At 31.8% G+C, this 27,771-nt stretch overlaps 1 protein-coding gene across 3 annotated transcripts in view; it reads left to right on the top strand.

The window, feature by feature from the left end:
• Positions 1-27,771, top strand: part of LOC126836122 (cGMP-dependent protein kinase, isozyme 2 forms cD4/T1/T3A/T3B) — a 91,286-nt gene that overhangs the window by 30,789 nt on the left and 32,726 nt on the right. For 2 of the 3 annotated variants that reach the window (XM_050569217.1, XM_050569216.1), the window contains exons 2-3: positions 6,330-6,726; positions 25,994-26,160. In XM_050569217.1, coding sequence (XP_050425174.1) covers positions 6,330-6,726; positions 25,994-26,160 — 564 coding nt within the window. Of the gene's footprint in view, positions 1-6,329; positions 6,727-20,629; positions 21,147-25,993; positions 26,161-27,771 lie in introns of those variants that run through there. The other variant, XM_050569218.1, reaches the window with a different exon arrangement.

Genomic DNA, 27,771 nt, shown 5'->3' with positions numbered 1-27,771 from the left:
TTTTAAATATCGCATTTCTTTATTTCACGTTGACGTAACCACTCTAAAAGTATGTACTTCCAATATTCTAGAACGTCACCAAAAACCGGTGTTGGCTGTAAATAGGTACCAAAACTGGTTTGAGTATCATCCATTTATATGCGGTCCGCGCGTGACAAAGCTATTTATCCATTTGTATTGGTTCATATTACACTATATATTTTTATAGAATATATTTGCATACAGATCAACACTTTTTCACACTTAGCGAGTTATAAGTTTTATACCACAACTGTAGTTAAAAATACATAACATATAAAATATACAAACAACATAAAATCATTTTTATTTTTGTAAACATAACTTAAAATTGTTATTTTAATTAATTTAAAAAAACTTGTAACTTAACATAGTATTAAGATTTGTGGCTTACAACTGTAATTATTACCTTAAAAATCGATGTTTGCCGATTTCTCTAGTCGATGCTGGACATACTGATTTCTGAGACTTCTCCAGATTGATCAATCAAATTCAAATTTTCATTATATACTAACAAAGAATTCTTTTAATGTTTATTACAATAACTTTATTTGTTTAATTATTAAAAATCTTTAAAAAAAAATATTAAATTAGAAGTAAAAGAAATTAATTAGAAATAAAACATAATAGCTATTTCTAGAAAAAATGTTTTTATTTATATTTTGTTATTTAAGATCAAATGATTAAATGATCCTTCTTTAGTACATAAACCATGAAAGCCTAAATCCTAAAAGTTGATTTAGAGGAATGATAGCAAAAAATATGCTCTGCGTTTAGTTCGTAAGTACATTAAAATAGGTTGATACTTAATGTATTTACCTAATCAGATTTTAAACATATACTGCTTTGTTTTTTACTCATATTGCAATTAAGATTAGATTCCGATAATGTATTTTATTATCAGAGGTTGTTGGAACTATACTGTTGGTACTAAAGTCCAAAGTCTAAATTTAGATACTAATGTACATAGTATGCTTAACTGTACAGTTCATAATTTAATCATTTAAATATAATACATAACTGTATGTTAACAAATGTTAGAAAAAATTGTAAAATAGTAATTTGAACTTTTATATGTACACATGTTTTTATAAAAACTCGTTTAGGTATTCTAGAATGCATTTAGATTGTCGAATACAATATAGCATTCCTTCAATGATTAAAAAAAAAAAGAAGTTATTTAAAATTTAAACATTTATATTTGATAAAAAACAATAAAATTGTATTAAAATTCATGATTTTTCAAAAAAAAAATAGATATTTTACCTTATTAAGTACATTTTCTATTTTCTATTACTAAATACCAATTGGCAGTCAGAATCTTGAAAACTCTCCATTAACAAACAAAACAAATTCATTCCCTACCTGTGGCTCCCAGTTTCGTCTCGACGATAAAAAAAATGTATATTTTTCTCAAAATAAAAAAATAATTTCCCATTGCTCACCACGCATCTGTTACTTAATACTTTAAGTTGTTTTATATATGTTAGGTAATTTTATAAGTATTACCCGATTTAGTTGAGGTCATAAGAGATTTATTTTAATAAACGATTTAGGTAGATACTACTACATTAGGTAGATACTACTACATCATTTGTAATAGCTAAAAAAAAAATAATTTCTTTCCTAACGTATTTTGATAATAGACGATGTAGAATGTACTTGCATTTTTTTCATTTTATATTTTCCACTATAAAAGCGATAAAATAAATTATAAGCTCGAGATTTATGAAAACTTATAAGTTAATTTCTATGAGCAAATATTGTATTTATTTTTGCCAGTGTTAAGTTTATTTAATGGTTTATACTCATCAATTCATTTCTACATATAAAAGCGTTTATTAAAAACCAAATAATTATTAATTTATTTCAACGACACGACCGTTTAACTAGGTCAGTGATAAGACTTGGCGTATTTGACCTATGGACTAAGATATGAGCATGTTCACCGACCATAACCCAATGATAAAACTTATTTATAATAATACTGAGTAGGTACCTACCTAACATTGGTAAAATAATTTCTTTAGGTAATATATTTTTGTTTCTGTTATGTAAAACAAAATCCGACGTCAATTAACGAATACCGTAGAAAAATTAAACAATGCAAAAAACGAGTAACTATTTAATTATGGATTTAATTACAAGCAAGGAATATTTATCGATAGACTAGATTATGGAATTGTTTTTTTCTAAACAAAAATAATTATTCGTAACTTGTTATTCTAATATTATTCATACATTTTTTTTTAGGCACCATTTCTTTGTTTTGCTCATTAATATATGATAAAGTATTATATAATATATATTTACATATTTCTATAATATCTCTTTTGACTTTTAGTGTATAGATAGTTAAAATAATTTCAAGTAGGCTTTCTCGTTTATAATATATACATATGAAATTACAAACGAAAACATTTATTTATAATATATATTCCTATAGGGGATATCCCTAAGTCCTAACGTTAAAATAATTACGTAACTATACAATTACATTATAGATTACTGATTGGGCAATTTAAATCGTATAATTATATTAAAATCTCACTCCTGTATGGGTTTTAATATAAATAAATTAATAATTGTTTACTATCGTAATCGTCATGACAATCGAAAAAAAAAGAAAAATAATGCCGTTGTTTTTTTAGATACCATTGTAATTACTATATAGTTAATTTTAGCTTCCATTTATACATTTATATATTATATAAATGGGGGTTTGTGGTTACAGGAACCGATGGACCTGGATATTATATTTGTGCTACGATGGAAGCCCTACCGAGCGTTCTTTCAGATTGTAAATCCGAATTTCAAAATCTGAATGTTAAGTTTTGTAATTTAGTTTTTATTTTTCGGTATTTTAGTATAAACTGTATTAACAAATGTGTTCAACGTTATAGTTATTTATAATCCAAATATATTTTTATCTTAAGTATTCTTATACCACAAAATATTAGTGAAAAAGTCCGGATTTTTGATTCCGAAATTAGTAATTAAAAAAAATCGGATTTCGGATTCTAAGTATCCAAGTTTTCCCTATCACTACCAGATTCTTTCAAGATTTATTTTTATTTCACATAGGTACACCAGTTCAGGACTATCTTACTGATTACATTTCTTCAATACTTATAAGTTGAACCGGTTGTTAAAAAATAATTATTTATTTTTATAATTTATTCTTAACTCTAAAAAATTGGAATAGTTCCAACTTTGTTTAGAATATTTTTTTATTATAATACTACCGATTAGTGGTATAAAGATTTATTACATAAATCCAGATTATGAGATAATCTAAATTTCGGATTTTGAATTCCAAAATCCTGATTTTATTAACTTTGTTAAATCTAGATTATTCTCATACTTACTTAGACAAAAACCAAGAAAATCTCTTGGATAATATCTAATATAATTTCATCACTAGATACAGATTTAGATTGAAGCATTCTCTTAAGAGAATTATGAAAATTTCCTCGAGTGAAATGAAGACTTTTATACATTATCATTTTTATCAAATCTGTGACCGCTCGATTCTGCTATTCCAGGTACCCTCTATATGCGAAATTTTTAAAAATGTATAGAGGTTGTAGAACGAATATAGACTTCAGCTCTACTGCTATCAGTTTTTTTATGTTAACGCCCATATTGCCTGGCGCATTACAACAAGTCTCGGGTTTAACTCGGTTCCCGCGATAAAAATTCATATTAATGTTTAATACATCATATTTAATATAATATCAAGATCTAATTCTCTGGAAATTTGACAATTATTTCCATTATTAAATATTTCTATTATTTAAATTAAATTGTTGTTAAATTATTATTTAATAATAAATAATAGGTTAATTTATAACTTCAAACGTCTTTTTTTAATCGTGTAAAAGACCTAATTTTGTTTATAATATTTATGGTATTTATGACTTTTTTAAATTTCAAAATTTACGTTTGTAATTTAAATATATTTTATATACAGGAGCTTGTATTAGTTTAAATTAAAAAAATACGTCAATCTTAAATTAAAACCAGACTATTATGTAATATCATAGAACAATTAATGAAATTTAACTTTTATTTTGTGCTTGGATAGGGAGAATGTTTTTAGTGACTGACACGTCATACGAGGTTAAATTATAAGTATTAATATAATATTTTATAAAATGAATTATTTTTTTAATATTTTCTTATTAATAAGATTTTATAAAAATAATTTTTAACGATTTAATTTTGACAGTTAAAACATCAATTTAAAAAATAATTTAATTCGTTTTAACATTAATATGTTTTTGGGCTGGATACAAAAAAAAATGCGTTATAATTTATGCAACAAATGGACAAATGTGACAATTTTAATACAATTCTGTATTTTAATCATTTTTTTTTGTAGTAGTGTTTGCCATTGTGTAAGTAATTTTTTTGTAACTTAAATTAAAACATCGTGCATTTTTTTTATTACTAAAATCCGAGTTTAAATTTCTATTGGCGAAAAAGACGGTGTTAAAAAATAATAATATAAAAAAATTAAACCGTGTTTTCATATTCATCTAATACTGTTATTTTAATTTGGTCTACTTCATGTAATAATAATATTATTACACGTTGTTTAACGTGCCTACTGATTGACACTGAACATCGAGCTAAACCGACCATCTGACCATCTAAACCCATCTGACCTTATTGTAGTGTTACATTTATAGTGTAATATTTTTTTCAAAATGAACATATTTTGGTAAACGCTGTAGTGTACATTATACTTGAAACTCTAATAACCTAAGAAAATGTAATACAAATTAATAAATTAAAAGTTGATAATTATGTCTATAGTTTAATTTTTGCATTACAGTGCAGTAAAGGGGTTTAGAGCTTAACAAGGTCATTAAGGCGCAACTCTGCATCCTCGGAACCATTTATATATATATATTTTTCAAACCTTTTAGAATAACAATGATTTTAAAAGTATTTTTATCATAGAATTAAACAATATATTGTTACTTTACATTTATATGAACTATTACAAATATTTATATAATTACCTATTAATTTATTGATTAAAAGTGTCTTTATTCAAGGAACATTCTTCGGAGGGAATGGTATTGTGAGGAAGGCCTATTTTATAATTTATTTGATTATTTGGTGTTTTCTTTGCTTCATCGGTGCTTTTAAGTTTTTGGTAGAAGTTTCTAAAATGGGTCCAATCTGATGAGTGCGGGATTTTAGTGTCATTGTGTACTTGGCTATTTCGCATGAATTACGGAACTTATTATTAAGAAATAGTTTTAGACATTTAATTTGGAGTGTTTGGAGTTTCTTAATTTTTGTTGGAGCTACAAATGATCAGACTAGACGACAGACATAGGTGATTAAGGATTGAGTTATTCAAGGGTTTGTATCCTTGTTTTTGTGAGCAATGACGATTTTTTTTGGAGTGTTGACTTATAGTTGAGTAAAGTATCCTTATTCCAATGTAATCTTGAGTGAATTTTTTTTTCATATACTATTTCTATTTTATTTTTTCGTGTAATGAGCAACAGTATTGTTAATTATTATTTCTAAGAATAATAAAATTACTTTCGAAAATACTTTTTGATGCAATTGTTTTGTTTTAATATGAACATTATAATGACAATAGTAACATAATAAATAATTTTGAGTACCTAATTTACGTGTTTATAAATTTTGTTTTTCCTTATGTATTTTTCTTAATTTTATAGGTACAAATTAAAATCTGTACACATGTCTTAAGTATTTTCCTTCAGCTGATGTCGATGAAATAATGTTGAATTTTTTTCATTATTAAATCAGATGTGTTCACATCTTCGTGTGGTTTACTTTAAGTATTAAAATATGTCATTTGCGGAGGTTATTTTGCGAGCATTGAACTTAATCACTTTATAGCTCAATAAGACTTATGATTACAGATTAAATATAGAATAAATATTTTTAAAGACTGTATAGTGGACACAAAAATAAAAATACTTTTTTAAAAAACACCGCTTTAAATTGTTTACCTTTTTAACTTTACATCGAGTCAGGTGTAAACCCAAAAATTGCTATGAACCAAACACCGCCTAAGCCCCAATTGATAGGGAATAAAGAGACGTTAAACGAGAAAAAAACCGATAGTTTTTATCTTTGCGCTATGCATAGTATAAATGGAATTTCTATAAAATGCTTTATATTGTATAATACAGGTAAACAAATCTATTGCAATGACGTTTGAGTTTTATTTCTAATTTTTTTCTTTACATAATGTATAATATTATATTGATCTAGTTGATTTCAAATAATTTATAGTAACTGTGATTCTTTTACAGACATGGCGGCTTCAATGGACGCTCAAGACCTGAAAACTTTGCTAGAGGCCAAGGACGTGCTTATTCGTAACCTAGAGGCCTTGCTCCAGGCCAGGAACAACGAAATTCAAGAACTCAGGTCTCACCTGGACAAGTTCCAAAGCGTGTTCCCGTTTAGCAATCCCGTATCGCCAACTGCGTCTCTTTCCTCTCACCACCATCACGTTGCCGTCGCTCCTTACCACCACCAGCACCACCAGAGCACCAATCTGGTGGCTAAATCGCTAACGTCATTGCTGGACGGCATCGCCAGGCCTCGTAAACAAAGAGCCCAGGGTATATCGGCCGAACCCCAAAGTCTGAGCACCATCCAAGAACTGAGCCAAAAAAAGTTCCCTACGTACCCGAAAAACGACAGGTGAGTTTATTGATTTATTATTTAATGCAAGTTCCCTAATTGATTCTTAAGATGCGATATCAGTCTTATTATATAGTCAGTTTGGATAAAATAAGAATTATCGGATTCGAATACTAATTTTATAAATTTATATTTCACATAACTATTTGTTAGGTTATTTTTTTTACACTTATTTCACGTAGAAAAAGTATGCCAAATTAATTTAGAAATTGTATGTCTGATTCCCTGACATACCCTGCTCTACAAAAGACCCTTTCTGTGCTGAAACCAAAACGCGTTTATAAGATGCGTTTTGATTTCCGTTTTTCTGCACAAAAATGTTCACCATTTTAATCTTGACCATCACATTTTTTTTTAAGTGCTCCTTGAATCCTGATTTACAAATGTTAATCAAATTTAATGTATAATTCATAATTATTATTTTTTCAAAAAAGCATTTTAAAATAAAATGTTTACTATAGTTGTTATAAATCACATTATTAAAAATAATTATAAATAAATAATTAAAATAATTATTATTATTAATTTCTATTAGGTATGCAATTGTTGTCTTTTAAACCCTAAGGTTATCGAAGGACCAGGTACTTTTATGCCTTTTAGGAAGAATTGTTTGTGGTTTATTGCGCTTGTTAGCTTAAAGCATTGGCGTTTAACCTTTTTGGATCACTCCGCACATTTTATTCTGTAGGCAATTAATAGTAAAATCTGATTTTACAAAAATGTATCTAATATGTAGGCTGTAGTGTTACGAATGCGAAACCCCTGAGTGCGTTACACAACTATAAACAATATCATAGTATACACGAATATATCACTACATCGAGCCACTTGATCTACGTATTTATTTATATGTATATAAAGTGTAGAATGTTCAATGTATGCATATAATTAAATTTACATTATCTAAAATGCAGACAATTTATCCGAATCTCTTGAAAGTGCTTCGAATGTTTTTTTTTAATGTGACGGCGACCAAACTAAAAGAAAATAACATTTTTAAGTTTCATCTCTGTCCAATTTATATTTTCGTGCACAAATAACCGAAATTACACGACACTTAATTCCAATGGCCACGGCAATTAGTGCGGGCGCATTGTGTAAGGTTGAATGATTTTGCCTTGAACATATTACTGCGGGTTCGAATTCACAAATTTGTATGTAAAATATGCTCTATGAAACTATACTCGGTTGCATAACGCGGTAGTCAGTACCGTGAACAAACCAAACAACACTGGCCGGATAAAATCGAGACGACTTTGTCGCGGTGTGCGTTGCGAATGACGGATTCCGCATTGTATCATCCAAGAAATAAAGTGTAACGTCCAATATCTGTTTAGAATACAGGTTGGATACGCAAACTCGACTGGAGAATGCTATTATTTCCCCAGTGTACTTCATTTCCCATTATCCGTATAATGGCGGGCCTTATGGTATCATTTCAGATATTCGACCCTATCATATTGCAATTTGTTACAACACTTGTAAAAACTCCTCGTCAACAACTTAATCGTGGATGTCTTATAGGAGGTATCGTCTTAAATATTATCCTATCATGTTAATATTATTGTAAATTTCATCTGTCTATCTGTATAGACGCCGCTCGAATTTTAAGAACAATTTTTTTATTCATAAAAAGAGTTTTTTACTCATACCGGACGGTTACCAACGGCATCATCATTATAATATTATGTTATGTGTGTATGTGAAATATTATAAATAACGTGCACACAATCGACTACCGTTTATATTGCGCTTAAATGATAATAATATGTAACGTGTGTAACCGCGGTAGAAAGAATAATGACTTGGCAAACAAGTGTTATCAGTGTACATGAAATTTGACAGTTTTATCTGCATGTCGAGTGCTGTAAATAAGATATTATTATGTAGATAGGTATGTTTGTGAACGAAATTCACCGGTTGTAAATGGCTTAACACGCGTCGTCACCACCGCAATACGATGAGTCGGAAGAGGATTATTAAACCAATGAGTTCAAATATATTATTCTCAAACGAGACGTTTCCGTCCTCTTTATTGGTAATACAATTTTACACGCTTTAAAACGGCAAATACAATCGTGTGTATTTATCTCCTTGGACCGGGTTTCTTTCGGTGTCATGAGAGGTACGGTTGCTACTATACCAGGACAAAAATGCAATAACCATCATCAATATGAATGAGTTTCTAAATTATTCATATTATTCGTATCTACCAGTTCAGAGGAATAGCCATTCGAATGCTCTAATGTATAGCTGGAAGTTATATCTATTCAATTTTTCTCCTCTGCAATACGTTGTAACGGTAAAATTTGCCGACCGTTCCCACTCGTTTAGGTGAGGATAGGCTGAGAACATACAAAATATGCATTTAACATTTGATTAAATGATAGCAAGCTACAAGCATAGATTTTAACATAAATTAAATTGTGCTGAAGTTGACTAATATAATAATCATGGTCGAGTCGTCGTCGATTGTACATCTAAATTCAGTTTTCCATGGAACTAGGAATCAAATTTTGCAGAGTGCAACAATTATTTTTAATTGTGAGCTTTTGTTTGCCTATAAAATACTTGACAACATTTTTTAGATAGCCCAAGTAGTCTTATTAATTCAGTGTTGAGTTTTACTAGAAATTGCAGAAAAATATCACTTATTTAAGTATTACTATTTAACTGGAAATCAATAGATAAACAATAGATTTGTTGTGCTATGTTAATAAATGAGTGTACACATTTTAGTTACATGTCAAGTATTTTCGAATAATTACCTATACTTACAAATAGTGTATCCAATGACTCTTTTAGGAACATGTCGTGAAGATTAAAGGATGTGTAATTACAAATTTGTTTTAATGCTGGTATCTTCTACTGATAATTTATAAGCGAAACGCCGCAATTTAAACAATGTAAATTGTAAACATGCAATTTAAAGATGACAAAAATTATTTAAAAAAAAATCGGTTTAGATAAAAAAAATTGTTTTATGCAATATATTTAAGTAAATTGAATATTGGGGGATATAAAAAATGATCTATAGATATATTGATTATTGTGTCCACTATTTGCATAATTGCATTGGTATACATAATATAAATAGTTATCAGTTCAATAATTTAATTAAGGTGATAGCGTACGGTCTGTTTTTGAGGAGTTTTGTATAAGCAATATTTAAGAAAAAAAGAGGTTTTATTAAATTTTGGCCATGTCAATTAATTTACCGGTTTATTTGTATAAGCTTCAAGGTATTACTTTTAATTTAAATAATTTGTCCTATTAGTAAAAGCCATTTTGGTTTATTTGAGACCAAAAAGCCAGACAAATATGTCGACTGCATAGAATGGTCCAATTTCAAATCTGTAAAGAGATTCGAGTTGTTTGGCTATTTTACTATGTTATGTAGAAAATCGATATTCATTTAAAATTTCAATTTCTTGTAATTAATTAAATACATTAAATTTGCAATTTGTTCAATATTAAAACCTAATTTTTTGGCATAATAAAAGCAAAAACCTGTTTCCTACATAATCTAATGAAGTTGCCAAAGAACTCGAAATTGATTCTAAGTAGTCAACATTTTGTCTGGCTTTCTGGTCTAAAACGTCAAAAAACAGATCGCGTGCAATCTCCTTAAGAACAAATAATAATGAAAACTAACGTACTCTAACCAAGTAATGTGATAGCTGCCTCGTAGGTATTTGGTGTGTCACCATGTCTTCGGGAATGTCTTTGACCTGCGCGGCGTCAAGTTATTGTTGATAGGAAATATTTAAATGTTTAACCCCCACCGCGGTAACATTAATTTGTCAATTAATGTGATATTGTTTTACAGATACATTTACCGCATTTACAGGAAATAATACTTTTTGTTACATATTTTATTATTTATAAACAACAGCCGTTATTTTATTTAGACTAAGTAGTCGGGATTGTGTTGCCACTTCAGGGCACTACATCTTCTAGACTAGATTACGTTGCATCCGGTCAACAATGTTGTTTCATTCATTTGTATATTATAATCATAAAATGGCTTCGAATGTAAATGATAAACGGGTACGCTGCATTAATTTTGGACTCTTGTACTATAACGCTATAAAACCACTAACACGTTGATTGAAATAATATTATAACGTTGTATATATGTATATAAAATATTTGTAATGTTATTATTGTACGTTGATAAATCGATGTTATGAGCATATTATAACGTACCTACATAATTTGATTTTCTCCTCGGTGGGATTCGAAGCTGCGACCTCTAAACCGGCGGTTGCATGGGACACTGACTATGCGCCACCGACCATCACGATATTACCAATGTTGTTGTAGTAAAAAAATGACGCCCAGTCGTATCCATCCTATTCTAATAAACGTACAAACAGCAATTTATATGAATCAAATCCCCGAGGTGTCGTGACCGTATGTTGATTTTCTTTGTCAAAAGTACGCACCCATTCGTTTCGTTAGAATTCTTAAAATTATAGGCTACTTTTTTTAGTAATTTTGGATGTTGCGAAATTCGCCTCTTAAAATTAATTTTTAATCTCGTTAGCTGTTATTGAACATCATTCGGTATTAAATCGAATGCTAGATTCTTTTAGAAAAACAGATTTATTACAACGATTTTCAAGTTTATCCCATCTATATTAGAAAGCCAACTTAATATGCAGTTAAGTTCTTTATTTTTGAATGCATGTAATTTATTTGAATATATAGTACATCTTGCTCTCGGAAATTATCTTAGAGTCGTTAGATCAGTATTTAAGCCTGTTAGGGCAGGCTTTCGGCTAGTCGTAAATAAATTTTACTTTGTTTTTGTTTTTCATTAAAAATCATACTGCAGTTCTTTTATAATATTATATTTACCACTATGCAAGCCGTTTCAAACTCAATTAGAATAGAATGGAGAGGATTAGGAAGTGTTAACAGTTGTTAAATTGCGAAATTTGTTATTATATTATAATTGTACACAATGATATGACAAAAATAATTTTCATGCTCCATTCCATTTCGTACCAAAGCCCAAATTTTTAAAACTGTTTTTCGGATTGGCTCTATGTCGCTCTCTTTGGGCTGTCATTTTATGTTTGAAGACATTCCAATTATGTAATAGTTGTTTTTAACGGGTCACCGACGCCAAAGTCTCATCGTGTTTCTTGCCATATTACATTTAATTCTAATTGATATTTAATTCTAAAAATATTTAACGTTTATACAACCCGATATTATTGTTATATATATTATAATATATCATAAGTATATAATATGTGGTCTATAGTCACTCGTGACATGTTGTGAGGAGGTTTTGCGTTAAAGGAACATGAGCGGCAGGGTCATGTTGTGGATTGTGAAGTGGTTAAATACTTAATGTCAAGGATCTATATATAGGAATCTTACGTTTTTAAAACATGACTCTGGTTTGTCATTGAATCGAATAAACGAAATAAATTTGTAAATTTGAGTACGCACCGTATGATATACTTCAAAGTTAAACTCTTAATAAACAACACACCTAAGTGGAAAGAACTTGGTGTTATTGCAGAAAATCTCTTTTCGAATACCAATTGAACCAATTGAACAATTTAACCAAAAGCTTTCAGTTATTTTCTAAAAATTGATTTGTTCATCCGTAGCCACCTATATATAGATATTAAAAAAAACATCTACTGGCACTTTGACTAATTAGTAATTAACTAAAACAAGCCATACCTTTTGTATGAATTAATTATATATTTTGTAGGTGTTAAGTATACATAATACTGAATACATATAAACCCTTTGGTACATCTAAAAAAAAAAAAAAAACACTAGATATCAGAATAGATCTAACTAAAATAATCCCAACTCTTAGCATCAGTATTTACCCTCGGGACTTTGAAGGTTGACGGACGGTCTAAAAATTACATACAAATCAAATGTTATGTGTTTTTGACCCAAATTTTGTTCGATTCACAAATGTCTATCGCATACCGTCGCCCAGCTCAAGAGGGCAGCAAGTATAATATTGTAATTTTTTATTTTTATTTTCGGCGACCATCCCGTTTTTCGCGTAGTTGCCGACGTTTTATTCTTCGGTTAATGTTCGTCTGCGTGCTTACAATCTGCGTGCTATAAAAATAGGTTTCATTATTTTTTGTTGTTTTTTTTTATCGAGTTGACCTTGAGGAGAACCCGTCGGCGGCGGTAGTGTCGGTGCGCGTATAATAAGCATACTGGAGCCCGTAACATAGTCGCGGCGATGCCAAACTTCTCTCCGGTGTTTGCACGGCCCGCGCCCATCAAACGTAATACCTACCCAACAATAATAATTATAATAAATGAATAATAATAATGCTAAAATAATATTACACTTCATGCTTGCGCCTCGTAACACGCGGTCGTGTTTGATTATTACGCACTGTTAACGTAAATCGAGTCAGCTTTTTTTTTTTTTTATCTAACGCAGACTTCCCTTTACTTAGTTGTAAAGATACTCTTACCGGACGCGGTAGGCGTTAAGTAGTAATTATTAGTATGTATATCTTGGGTAATGATAATTATACAGAACAATGGTATTGTGTCATTACAGAATATTGAAAAGACACTGCGCCAAGTGTTTCCGTCTTTTGCAATAATTACTTAATGCACAGAATAGACGAAAGCAGGTTTACTTTCAATGTAAACAAAAAAGTGGCGGTCGCATTGTGACGGACTATTTAGTATTATAATATTATGTAATATCTATACTGAACAAATAATAATAATAATGTTTAGATATAACATTAAATAGTGGTGTAGCCTTAAGGAGATACCCCCGCCCCCGTATTTGTGTGTTAAGTATCCCCGTGTTAATTTCAATCAGTGTCCGGGGCCTGCTTAATATGCCGTTAATAAGTAAATATACGGCACCATCGCGGTAGCGCCATCTAGACCACAAAGACCGTCAATGCAATTACACCGACATCGTCCGTCAGGTGTCGCCCCCGACAACGTCCACCGTCGACTTGTTAAAAAAAAAGATTTATAGTTAATTGGGGGGTAATTTGAAACGCATAGGTAAAAATATGTAAATGAAATTTTTTTATAGAAATAACCAACAATGTTCGTATTTAATTAAATTATGTATTCTATTAACATCTCATAATGAAAAGTATTGAGTTAAAATTGAACATTTTCAATTACTTTATTCGATATAATATATCATTTACATTTTCCCTATTTATTTACACCTCCCCAGTTGAACCTATTCTTTATGTATAATATTATTTTTATTTATTTTAACCGCTTTCCTCAGTACGTTATTAAACATATCCTTCACGACAAGTTTTTGTATATATTTTTAGTTTACATTATTTATTTTTATTTTTTTCTCGTGCTCTATTTTGGTCAACTGTAGTCTATAATTAATATCGGTTTTGTTGATTCTGACTAAAACACATTATATAGAAAATTGGAGAAGGGTCTTGGGATAGCTTATATGTTTTCTATAATATTAGAGAACGCAGACTAAATTTGTTTATAGGAATTAAATCTTTAAAGTTTTATATTTATTATTATTATTAATTTAGAATAGATTCGGAGCTGAGAAGGTGTTGTTTTTTTTATATGCTTGGACCCACAATATCTTTTATTCCACTGAGCCGATTTCTTAAAGTAGTAAGTCTATAAATTAGAAATTGTAGCTGAAAGTTATTTATGTGGTCGAAAATGAAAAAGCTCGTCCCTTCCTCATCTAAAGAGGCTCTTCATAATTCGATACAAATCTGTGGATACTGAACCCCACTTTAGTAATTTCTTACTGTGCTGAAATTTTACTATTTACAAATTCGCATCGAAATGCTTGATTGAGATGAAATCATGTTCAGATTTAATATTTGTTTTGACCCAACTTTGGTAACTTCTGATGTACTTGGTTCGGACCGTGCTGGTTTTTACACTTTACTGGTTTAGACTGTGTTTTGTTTAAATTGTGCTTGATAAGTCAGTACTGGTATAACTGTACTCAGTTTCAATGGACTAATTTTTTAATTTTTTCTTAGATAGTTTTTTGCTCTGTACTCGATGTATAAATGTAATAATTATTATGCGTTAATATTTCAATATTTTTATAGTAGTTAAAATATGTAATATTCATTAACATTATAGTTTATAATTATTATATAATATAGAATAAAGTTACTTCAGCTTATAATTTAACTTTACAACCCTACAGGTCACATTACTCTTACTAAAATCAATCTAATATAAAATTTATTTCGGATTTCGAAAACCAATTCAATACATAATATTATATGTAGCTAATAATATAATAATTATATTAGTTATTTATTATGTTCATTATCTTTTTCAATAAATATAATAAAGTAGGTATATCCGTTAAGTTCTATTATACATTTATTATATTATAATATAATGTTAAAATGTTATGTTTAATTTGCAATATTTGAGCTATGTTGTATAAAATATTTATTAACATTAGTAGAAACCGTATTTAAACTTCAACTATTCTTATGTAGTGTTAAATTGAAATAATTAATTAAGGAATAGATAATTCGATTTTGACCTTCAAACATTATAATATGTTATTATCATTAGTTTTAATAATACATTTTGCATATTTCATGGCGAGAAATGATAACAGAATTTTCACTGAATACCGATTCCCGTGAAAGACAACACGTAGTAATGAGAAGACCACAGCAATGAAATTGCACGTGTTTAGATATAGTAACTTCAACTCTTAGCTTCATACTAATAGACTGAGAATCTAGGTAAGTGTAAAAGAGGCACGTAATGCGGTCACAGCTATTGAAGTACCTACATATTAAAGTATACGTATACATAATAACTATATATTACCAAACTGGGAATTCGAATCTGCATGTGCAAAACCACCAAATGAAGACGGGCGACGACAATGATTAAAATAGTAGGTAAAAGTTGAGAGCCTATATAGTCAAAGAGTAGCTAAACAATCTTATCACAACTGCATTGGTCGCCATATAGTCCATAGTCCCAGTTGATTAGGGCTGAATTTTTGTCGGTTAATTTATCAAGTAACTATAATCGATAATAATGTTTTTAGTCTTCAGACATATTTTACCTATATAGCTTGCATTATAGAGTATCAACAAATGTTTAGGGTTCCCTGTATTATGCGTCTAGGAAACACTTAAAATGTTATGTGAACAATATAAAATCTATAGTTGTATGCATTTTCATAACACGCATTTCAATAATATTTGTATAACTATATTTTGTGATCTTAGACGTTTTTCTGGCGTATAAATTTTTAAGAGGAAATGAATCATTCGCACTTTAAAGGCTTTCGGATAATATTATTACGAGTGGAATTGTTTTTGGCATCGACTTAAATCATTAATTATACACGTTTCGTGTATACTTTACGGTTACGACGGAATATTTCGGTAAAATTATAATTTATAGGTCGAGGTTGAGTTATTACTACGTTAGAAATTCTCGGGAAGATGTAATTTTTCATCCGTCAACTGCTCTTACCTGCAGGTATGTCTCGTGTGAACAACAAACCCGTACCTATACTCGGTTTGAAACAAACTCGTGCTTGAGGCTATGTTGCTCTAAAAGTCTCAGCCGTTTGCCAAAACATTAATTTTACATAAGCTTCGCCGCGTCACGCTTATCACTGTTATTATACCAATTTTACTGTTGTGACGACCTCTTGTCAAAAGTTCAAACTACTTGTCAAAGTAAACAAAATGACTTAATATAGTTTTGGCTAAACGTTTAGAAAATATAAACAAATAAAGATTAAAATAACCTTTTGCGTTTTAGTGCAAACAACATGTTACCAAAGACAGGGCGAGTAATACCTAAATCTACGAATGTTGAGCAAAAGTGAATTCCTATATTGAATTGTGTGTTAGTCAGCTGATAAATTAATGAGGAGTGTGAATACGCTGGTGGATTTTTAATTTTTATTTCGGTTTAGTCTATACCTAAAAATTCCTGTACTGTAAATCGAAAAAATGTAATTTTTGGCTGCAATATTTTGAACCTTACGTGAATTGGATACAGCTTACTCTCGTCTCTGTCTATCTTATGCGCAACATAAGAATTTAAACGTATATTTTGTACGTTGTACTGCTCGATCGGCTGATTAAATAAGGAATCTGAACATAATTTGTTTAGAATTTTGAAATCTTATTTGGAAAGCGTTAAGATTCGAAATTGAAAAATCTATTCGAGCAAGCTTAAATGGGAATCATAATAGTTTTTCAGATTCACTATCGCATAAGTAGATAGATCGGTGTGATGGACAAAAACTACGTCCTAATTCCTATTTTGAGATAGACAGAGTAATCGGTATCCAATCCTATCTTCAAAGTAGAGATAACAATAAAGATGGCTACATCACAAGAGGGCGATAACTTTATTTGATTTTTAGTCTTGAAGTCAATCAGAGATCAAAAGTATGCAAAAATGAAACCAATGTATTAGCAAACCACCTCCATCCTTCCTGAATCTCCCATTGTGTTCATTTCTGAGTAAAATGACAACTGTGCATTCACCAAAATATTATTTAGAAAAATACAATTTAAAAAACCATTCTTTCATAACATAATATGATTTCTAGTTAGACCCATGCCGCCAAAATAATGAAGTCGAGGTCAACGGCACGTATCTATTTTTTTTTTTTGAATTAATTACTTTTATTACTAGTTGTTTTTTATTCGAGTACAACTCACGGAGTGCATGCTTTAATATATCTCAAAAAAAAATTGCAATGCCTTATCTTAATAGTTTTATTTTAGTTTTGTGCTAATGTCTGGTAGTTGATAAGTTATATAGTAGTGATATGCAAGGCAATTTATAGCCGTGTTAGTCACGATTGTAATTTTTTAGATTTTAGATTTTTTAAATGAATTAAGAGTTTTTAGTAGTTTTAATATGTATTTTAATTTCTATAATATTAAAATTGCATTATTCTATTGCACCATACTGACCAAGAAATAGTCAACTTATAACTCATATTTATTTATCTTCCTTTTTTTTTTAGTTTTTTAGTAATTATAGAATTTTATTATATATAAAGTTAAATGTAACCAACATAGCCTACATGTTAATTGTTGATAAAAATGTAAAATGTTTCCTACTTCCTATAGACAATGGGACAATTGTAGTACAAATAAAACATTTTCGCTAAAATACATTAAAAACTATTTTTTTATGAAAATAGAAAGAAGGTATGTAAATAAATATTCATTCCAATTTAAATAAGTAATGTAAAATAAGTACCATAACAAATTTCAGTCAAATTTTTTGTTGTCCATTAATTTCTTTATTATTTACATACAAATTAATGTATTATAATTTCCCTGAAAAATGAGCGTGTTTGGAAATATATTTCTTTTTGTTTTAAATTTTATAAATTTGATTTTTAAGGGCGCTCAAGGATATGAACTTAATTTTTACTAAAACTTATTTTTTTTGTTAAATAATAACTAGTTTTTATTTTTAACTTAATATTATACGGTTTAATTTTGTAGTACAATAATCGGTATAGGGGAGAGGTGGTGGCTTTTTGTTAGTTGCTGAACTATATATTGACTCGTGGCCCACGCTTTTTGACACCACACGTCAATTAGCGTTAACACTAAAACATTTAAAGGTTTTAACTTGTTTTTTTACTATTAATCCTTTTCATATTGATGTACTCAGTTTTATTATTGTTTATTTATAACGTCCAAAAATGTTAAAAATAGTACTTCGTCCTAATTTATTAAGATTTATTTAGCTATAAAAACATATATTACTAATGTAATGTATGTTAAACTGTCAGCAATGTTAGGTAGTTATCACTAATACATCTGTATCTACTTATACCTACGTCCTAAGCACTACCATTCAATGAGTTAGAACGGTCATTAGAATTAGGTTGGAATGAAACGGGTTGGTACTTTATTATATCTAGCAGAAAACAAGTAATAATGCATTGGTTCCCTACGGCTTTTATGAGCTTGATCCTAACATTGGAAATTTACCTTTTAGTACCCCTTAAAAAAATCATAATAACTGCAAACATAATTGTTATTTATTTTTTCTAAATTAGTAAAGTATGCGATTTTTATCTTTACGAGTTCTAGAAATATACAAATGGAGGTTTTTGCTCAGTGCACAAGTGAATCAAGTACATTTTCCCACATTGTAAGGATTTTCGCGGAAAATAGCGTAAAAGTAATATATTTAACTACCAAGTCCTTAGGTCATCTCAATGTCGCAAAATGGCAACATGTATACTGAATTATACCACATAGTAGATTATGCGGAAAACAATTTAGGAACCAACTACTTGAAATCAGCTGCAATGGACTTGGTTCACTTGTGCTCTATACCCTCAAAATATCATCACCAACGTGAACGAAAATTTCAAATGAATTTCTCACTCAACTGTATTTACTGGGCTCCGCGTTTTTTAGTACCCGTGAAGCGATCGAGTTCTAACGGTTATTTGTCCCAAGTATTTGTGAAGAAGAAATTCTTAGTTAGAAATGATATACCAACTGTTTATCACGTTTTACTTCCTCGAATTTTTTTTTGATATTGAATTATTTCAGGAAAGAATTTTTTTTTCTTTCAATGTTCATTGAACATAAAATTATACTAAATTAATTTATGTAAATCACTCGTGACCCACCATAAGAACCTGTGCGACCCCAGGTTGAGAAGTGAGAACCGCTGCTTTAGCTGTCTGCTGATTGCATTGAAATCGTTTTTCCTATTGTGAAACGGATTTCGCAATACGCCCATGTCGCGAGTATAGGGTGATTTTATCTGATATGGATATGGAATGGATTATGACTACGACAATGTATAACAATCGAAGAATGCCTTGCTCATTGTGTCGTTTTTTCCGTAGGTCGTCTTTGAAAGTTATAATCAACAAACACCATTTTGTTGTTTAAATCGTACCTTTTCTCGAGGCTCGACGGTCTGTTTTTCGAGTGGCCTTTTCTAAGTCGGCGTTCGAATTGCATGTATCGCTCAGATAACGTCCCACATTCTTTTTGTCGTACGACCATATTGTCCCACACGCCCCTACGCGATAGGTAGTTATTGTCCCGCGCAGTGTTTCACCCACGGAAAGCGCCCGCGGCTGTTACACACCGGCCGAAGACGACTGCTAGGTTCCGGTGGGCGACCGTTTAGCGTAGCGTGACGGCGGCAGGAGGGACGGGACTTTTGCCGTTCCTTCGAGCCGCGAGCGTCTTCAGATCGTACGGTCATTCGCTATCGTCGTCGCGTACACGCCGGCCACGTCTTACGCAGTACCAACGGCGGCCACACCGCGCACGCATTACACGTGGTTCGCTAATAACATTCGGTTTGGTAAAAACCGCCTCCGTCCTAAGTTATTTTCGCTGTACGTCCGAAGACACGTCACGCAAAAGTCTTGACACCTCTTGTCTGTCCGGTCACGCTAATTAAGTGCGCGGAGACGAGCGATTCTGTTCTTTTTGGCAAACCACCGGTGTCGTTGAATCTTTTTTAATTGCGCCCAGTCTCGGTACGCTTTACTCGGCGTAAAAACTGTAAAAATAGCGACAGAAAGCTGTCCCCACTCCCTCCGCTGTTTACCGGTCGGTTAGTCTTCCAGTCGTTTTGCGCCACTCGACCGGCCAAAACAATCGGCGTCCGGTTTCAGACCGGAGGACCTTGCCGCCCGTCGCTGTGTGCGTGTATGTGTGCGTTGTATCTGACCGACAGTACATATAGTGTACCTGGTAACCGTATATACGCGAGACGTGAGGTGCAAGCCGACCGCTGGTGTGTGTGTTTGGAATCGAAACTGATCATCACCATCATCGGCCTTGACCCGGTTAATATTTACGTTTGAATAAAAAGCAAAAGCGAACCGGCCGAGTCGTCGCGCCGCAGCTACAGTACACGTCTTGTTGTCGCCGCGGCAAACAGCGTATCGCGCCCGCTCCGAGTTCGTTGCCTTAGTGTCACTGTGCGTATACCGCTAAAATAAAAGTTCCATATACGGCCGCTAAAAAGTCGTCCGTTTACCGTAGTTGCAATTGTTGTCGTGCGGACGCCGCCATGAGCACGTCCGTGATGAACAGGCTCCGGGACTTAGAGCGCGAGCTGGCGCGCCGGAATTCGGAAGTGCGAAAAAAGGACGATTACATCGCGCGACTGGAACAGCGGCTTGACGAACGGGATGCCAGCGTCCGGCACTTGCGCAACGAAATAGACAAGTTCAGACAAGTTGTCCGGCCCCTCACACAGCACATCATCACCACGCAGCTGCCATCAGACGGCCTGATGGGCACAGGCCTCGGCTTTACCGACGCGTCAGCGGGTTCCTTCAAGGGACGGCCCACACGCCAGGCCATCTCAGCCGAACCCCTGAGGAGCGTCGACCAGCTTCAAATTGTCAAAGTGCAAAAATCCACAGAGTGAGTCGCGAATATAATTTTAAGTTTTTCAAAAACGATCGCGTCGCCGTTAATCGCCGGACTCGCGTCAAATTCCCCTCTCGTAAACCATTGTTTTTTTTTTTTTTAGAGAGAGAGAACTCGTCCTTGATACGCCAAATCCGGCCGTGGAGGTTATTGTTTTTTTTTTGTCATATGTTTTTATAAATAATATTATGTGATATATCTATCCGAATTCTCTTCTAAACGACAACCGAGTTGTTTTATAGGGTCGATAGCGACAAGTAATATGTATGCAGTGTGCACCATATTGTAGAGTGTAGACTATATATATATACCTACATACTATGTATCTGCTTATTGTCCGACGTGCCCCCGCGTACCAATTAAGATTGCAGAAAACCGTTTATTTCAACCGCAGCTAACCGGTTTGTGTTTTTATTTTTTCAGTAGCGCGACTCTCCTTGATTTACATATTATAACAGCTAACGAAATAGTAAAATTTAATCTCGGGAAAAGTCCTTGGCCGCTGGTGCGTGTGTCTAATTAGAGTTGTCAGCCGCAACAGAAGCCGGACCTTTTTCGTAAGCCGTTGGAGGCAAAAGTCCTTGCGCGCCAACAATTAGGTTATATCTAGTTCTGTTTGCCGCTTCTCCGAGGAACGCCCCTTGCGTTACTTTGCAGTTTATTTGTTGCGTGTATAATTTATACTTATTACAGTACTGTTTGACCAACTCGTTACGACTGTCATTCTCAAATAATTACCGCATAAAGTGGTTTAACGAGAGCACCGGAAGGGCTCTACTCTGAAAGTTGCAGTACACGACGTTGCATTGGCGATATTCATCTAAATTAATAAAAAATTCTTTACGTTCGCTGGTAGGTGCGAAAAATCTCGAACGGATCACGTGTATCAATCATGTAGTATTTAGTCTTATTCTAATTACTTCTATCTGAGGATCTGAATGTCGTCTATCGTTCGGTTGAAAAACCAATATTGGAAACTACTATTTTTGAAAAGACTTTTTTGGAAACGATGTGTTACGGAATCAATAATTTTGGAGCCGATAAATGTTAAATCTAATCCTCGAATCTATATTATTTTGAAACAATTATTCTGGAAAAGATTTTACTTGGAAACGATAAATCTTGAATCGACTAACCTGGAATCGACATTTTTATAACATGTGACCAACTCCTAGCCTGTAGCCGGCAGGCCTACGATATTTTTGGTTTACTGGAGCGAGTGACCAACATCCGCACTTTATTTGAGTCGATTAAAAATATAGTTTCAAAAAATATCGATTCCAAGTTAATCGATTCAACATTTATTGTTTTAAGGTTTTATTGGTACGTGTAGGTGTTCGATTTCAGAGTTATTGGTTCAAAGTTTATTGTTTCAAAATAATGGCGATTCTAATTAATATCAATTAAAATTAAACCAGTTTCAAAAATACTCAGATTCAAACAATTGACCGTTCAAAATAATGTTATTCAAATTTCAAAGTTCTTACACCGAAAAAAATACATAGTTGGTCATACTAAAATTATGGTTAATATAGTGACACAATAAATTTCTAGTTGGAATAACTAAATAAATAGATGGCCCAACTAAATTTTTAGTTGAAGCACTATTAAGCGTATACAATCGTCCGGTCGGACATTGGCGTTTGTACATATTTCTTTTACTCTACGTATTTGTCTACAGTCTTTGCTCGCAGTGTAGTCTATTGCAAATCCGTCATGTACGCCGTTTCTTTATTTTCCAGGACATGATCCGTATACATCGTATCCCCGGGAACCTGCTTAAGGGACCCCGCTCTTCTTAAGAATCGATTAAACCAATTAAGTCGTAGCGGAGAGACACAATACCTCCGTAGGATGCGACGGTAATCCGCTTAAACTTTGTTAAAATATTAGTGAAATAAATCGAGTGCGTCAAACGTCATTGTGGGATTTAAAGTGTGATAGTGTTTCGGATAAGAATAATGTTAATAATCGTTAATCTCTTGTCGCCTCGAGCCCGTTAGTAAATCTATGGGGCCGTCATTAACGCTGCTATACAGCAGCATCGCTCTATCTTCCTCTATATAGAGGTCGCTTTTTTTATACTACATAAACGCAGTAAACGTGTCACCGGAGCGACGTTGTGGTGTTCGTGATATTTTTTAAAACTGAATGCAAATATCAAATGGATTTATGCTGACACCGCCATTGAGAACACCTAATGACACATAAATATATATATATTATGTTAATAGTGGCTTTGAAGCAAGGCTACAGAACTACTAGGTGACTAGTTAGACACCATCTCAAAAACTTTTTAAATTATAATTTTCGAATTAAGTATGTAACTGTGAGACGCGGAAGGAGAAAAAAGGCATAGTATATTTAAGTAACAATTATAGTTATATAAAAAATAATTGAAATCACAGATCAGTTATAAGTAATAATGAAATCTGGGCAGCTGGGGCAAAATATTTAAAGGAATTTTTCCTAACTTTACACATTTGCACACTTGGAACTTGTTGTAGTGTTAAATAAGCGTAATCATACTTCTTTTTCCAAGTCTGAGACAAAATTATCGTGCGCAGTATTATCTAGAGATAATGCCTGTTTATTTAGCCATGGGGGGAGGGTGCACCTTCCCACCTCAACCGTCTGTGCTTGATTATTGTGATTTGTGGAAAGGTAATAATGATTGAGAATAAGTAAATGAATATTGTATTTATGGAGTTGCGCCAATAATAAGCAAATGAATGAGTAAATAAGGTGAAGTAGGAAATCTGTTAATAAAGATAATTAAATGCGAAGGACCGTGTAAAGCCAATAGAGGTAGGTAAAATAAGAATAATATAGATCACCATGCAAATAAACAGTAAATAATATAGGCATAAAAGTGTGTAGAGTAGATAGAAATTAGAATCACGGTGGCGGGCAGATAAATTGAACAAAATTAGGATAATCCACTAAGTTAGATTAAGAGATGTCAGTCGTCACATAGGAATAGCAAATTTTAACGTTAAAAGTACTTCTGACATGAACCATTGTACTTAAAAATTAAAATGTACTTACCATGCGTATTCGAAAAGTCCAAAACATTTCAAAAATAATACTATGCTAAGAATTAAATGGAAGTCGTCCTCGGGTAAACTAAACGCGCGCCAATCAATTGCGGCCTTCGCGTTTAAACCGTATAAAATCCTCTAAGCGTTTTTTGTGTGGCAGGCTCGAGGGAGAATAATTGAGTTTTTACTATGTCCTCGAACCTCCGTTCTTGCCAACGTAACCATGATGTATATACCTATGCATGCTTTGCATTTGATATTTTTTCTGGCATAACAATGAGAATTTTTGTTCTCGGGTAAAAGAAAAAAAACATTTAGGTACGTTTTTTTATGTCTATAAATTTTCAATAATTGTATAAATAGGTATACCGTATTAATAAAGCGTTAAGCATGGTGACATGTGTTGCATACACAAACAAAATGGGTTACCATTGAATTAACCAAAACTTGATACAATATTGCCATATTATCAATTTATTGTTCATTTACCGTTAAGTAATAATTTAAATTTTTGAGTATTATATAGTGACTTGTTAAAAACTGATTAAATGAATTTCAGATATCTATTTTCTGTGTGGATGTTTTTAGAATCATATTCACTCTTTTTACAACTTAAGAGAAAATAATTTCATACTACTTAAAAACTTTATTAAGTATCTTATAGTAATTCCTTGTAATAAACTTTATAACGCATATATTTTATAACCATAATAAATACATCGTTAGTTTTGTGGTTAGTAAAAAAATATTAGAAATGTTAATAAAATGAAATTAGTTAATATAAAAAAAAAAAATACTGAAAATTTCTTTTACAAAAGGTCTTAGCCCCCCCCCCCCCCAGATAAGCAATGTCTGTTAGGGTCGGTTTATTTTGGGCCATTGCCATTCATTGTCCCGACAGATAAACTAACATAATCGAGTTTTTTTTTTTCAAATACGACTCCAAACAAAATACTTGCAGTTCGTGTTTAAATTTAAATTATTTTATTTCAAGACCGCCTAAGGTACTGCACTAATATGATATAAGAGCTACGTTTTATGATTTGAGCGTGACTAAATTAACACTAACATTTAAGTTATAACGAATGTGTATGACTACGATATTATTTTTGAACTTAACGGTCTATGCCAAAATACGTTAAATTAATTAAAACGAAAGTACTTACGGAAAATTGCGCCCATAAGTATCTGGAAATTTGCCCAATGTTTTATTATTTTTTTATGGTGATCTTAATAAAAAGGTTCAGTGGTCATAATATAATTTTAACTAACAGTATATATTATGTGTATTACTGTTAAAGATTAGTTTTAAGAAAAATTAATATTGCGGCCATAAAAAGAAAGTGCTCTTTAAACGAAACTATGATAGGAGTGATGTGATTGTAGCTGTTGTAAAGGGTTTCGGAGCACAGTAAACTGCAATAATAGAAGTTGTAAAAGTTATTTGGCGGCTCTCGATTTTTTAACTTGATAATTTCACGGGAAAAACACATTATCTTAAGGAAACCCCATTTCCGTAAGTTAAATACGATGGTAGTCAGTAGATTATAAAACTATGTCCGATTTAACTAAATATGCTATCGAAAATGATTATGTTACGCTCGACCATTAGGTTATCGAAAGTCGGTCACGCAGCAAGATAAACGCAGCTATGTATCACTCTCAACTCTATTTATGAAAGTGTATACAACTTTCCTAGTATACTTTTAACGATTTTTTTAAACAGGATGACACTCGTTTTATACGCCTTATAATACGTTGTAACACGTCCTAAGTTATTTGTATAATTTATCATTGCAGATCTAGAGAACTGATCAAGGGAGCGATTTTGGATAATGACTTTATGAAAAACTTGGAATCTACCCAAATTAGAGAAATTGTCGACTGCATGTACCCCGTGGAATATGCCGCGGACAGCGTTATCATCAAGGAAGGAGACGTGGGCAGCATCGTCTACGTCATGGAAGGTAAGTAACCTTTACACGTTTTGATGTCAATGATACAATTTTTACATGTCATTATATGGCCTGGACTCGTCTTAAAACGTCGGAACTAATGATTAGAGGCGGATTTAAAGATTTTGCGCTCTATCGCCCAAAAGACCGACTTATACTAATAAATTATAATATTTTAAAATTGTAAAAAAGGAATCTATCAAATTTGTCACCCCTTAAATTATCTCGTCTTAAACTACTGTCTATGTGGTCAGTACATAAATCATCCGCTTCATATAATACTATACTAGTTTAGTACATAAAAAAGTACTATTTGAGCTTTTTTTTTTATAAAAAAAATAAACTATTAACATATGTGAGATGTATAATAACACGCTGTTCGGTATTTATTTAAGTTTATCGATTTTGGTAAAGTACTAGAAAAACAACGAATTAGACATGACTAAGAAAAACTGCTATCATTGTAAAATAATCAACAGATATTTCCTACTGAATTGATTACTTTAATATACTATTTGTATAAGCTGGTGTACTCGGTCGATATTAGTCATGATGCAAATAAATGAAAAAACGATAAGTAATACTTACTGACATTAGGTATTAAATATTTTGATCAATATATAATTAAGATAAAATGGACAATTAAAACAAATACATTTCGTTTGTTGTTTTCCATATTTTCTATACTTGTAAACCGTTGGAACACCGATCTTACGTATTATTATTATGAGATTGATTTGTAATTCTCCGAATAACCTATTCAACATAGAACCATACTTCTAAAAATCCCTTTCTTCCATACAATTTCCTATAATATTAGATACATAACTGTATGTTATTCAAATAAATGATTTTTAACGGAGTTCAAATATGACTGTCATTCTGGACTTACAGCCGTGCGGTGTTTGGCGAGCAACTCAATTGACACCCATGCGATCCGGACGTCCTTTGGAACAACGCCGAGTGCCTTACTTATTTAATTATTTAAATCATTTTTGACACTTAAAAAAATAGTAATATTAATAATTAGAGGAAGTGGTCAGTGTCAAATTGTTGGATTATTGTATATTATATACTTCAACGAGCCGCGTTACACATAATGGCTAGTGGCTACTATATATTATTATTTTACCTATCGACTCCGATCACGGTATCAAACGTAATATAACTATATTTTATTTATTTACTCTATTTATCATACCCGTTAACACTGAATACGTAAACCTTGACACTAATAATACGCACTTATTTTGTATTAATAGTGACGTGTGACTATTAGTAACATGTGTGGTGACAGCTATTTCAACAGTGCCGAAAAATGTTGGTCAGCATAAGTAAGGGCTGAAGAAAACGATTATTTAAAAAAGCATTTTTAAAACATTTATAGATAAATACGATATGAAGTCCAGTGAATCGCGTACAAGCTTTTCAGTCATATATTTTATTGTTTTAAAACGTTACTGATAACACGATAGGTATTGGGTCCTTTGCTTTCCTTAGTCTTAATTTGGCTAAGATGTTTGTGTTTAAAAAGGCGTAACCATACGGGCGGTGTCATGGACATTTCAAACTGGTATATTAAAATTAATGGACGGTGCTCGTGCATTCTAACTATTTCTTATC

Source organism: Adelges cooleyi, unplaced genomic scaffold (genome assembly GCF_023614345.1).
Source record: "Adelges cooleyi isolate 19-005CV unplaced genomic scaffold, UGA_ACOO_1.1 ACOO_flye_CR_arks_rails_tigmint_CR_PRNA_23, whole genome shotgun sequence".
NCBI classification, from domain to species: domain Eukaryota; kingdom Metazoa; phylum Arthropoda; class Insecta; order Hemiptera; family Adelgidae; genus Adelges; species Adelges cooleyi.
Note: the sequence above shows the minus strand (reverse complement) of the source record. Positions and strands in the feature narration are given on the sequence as shown.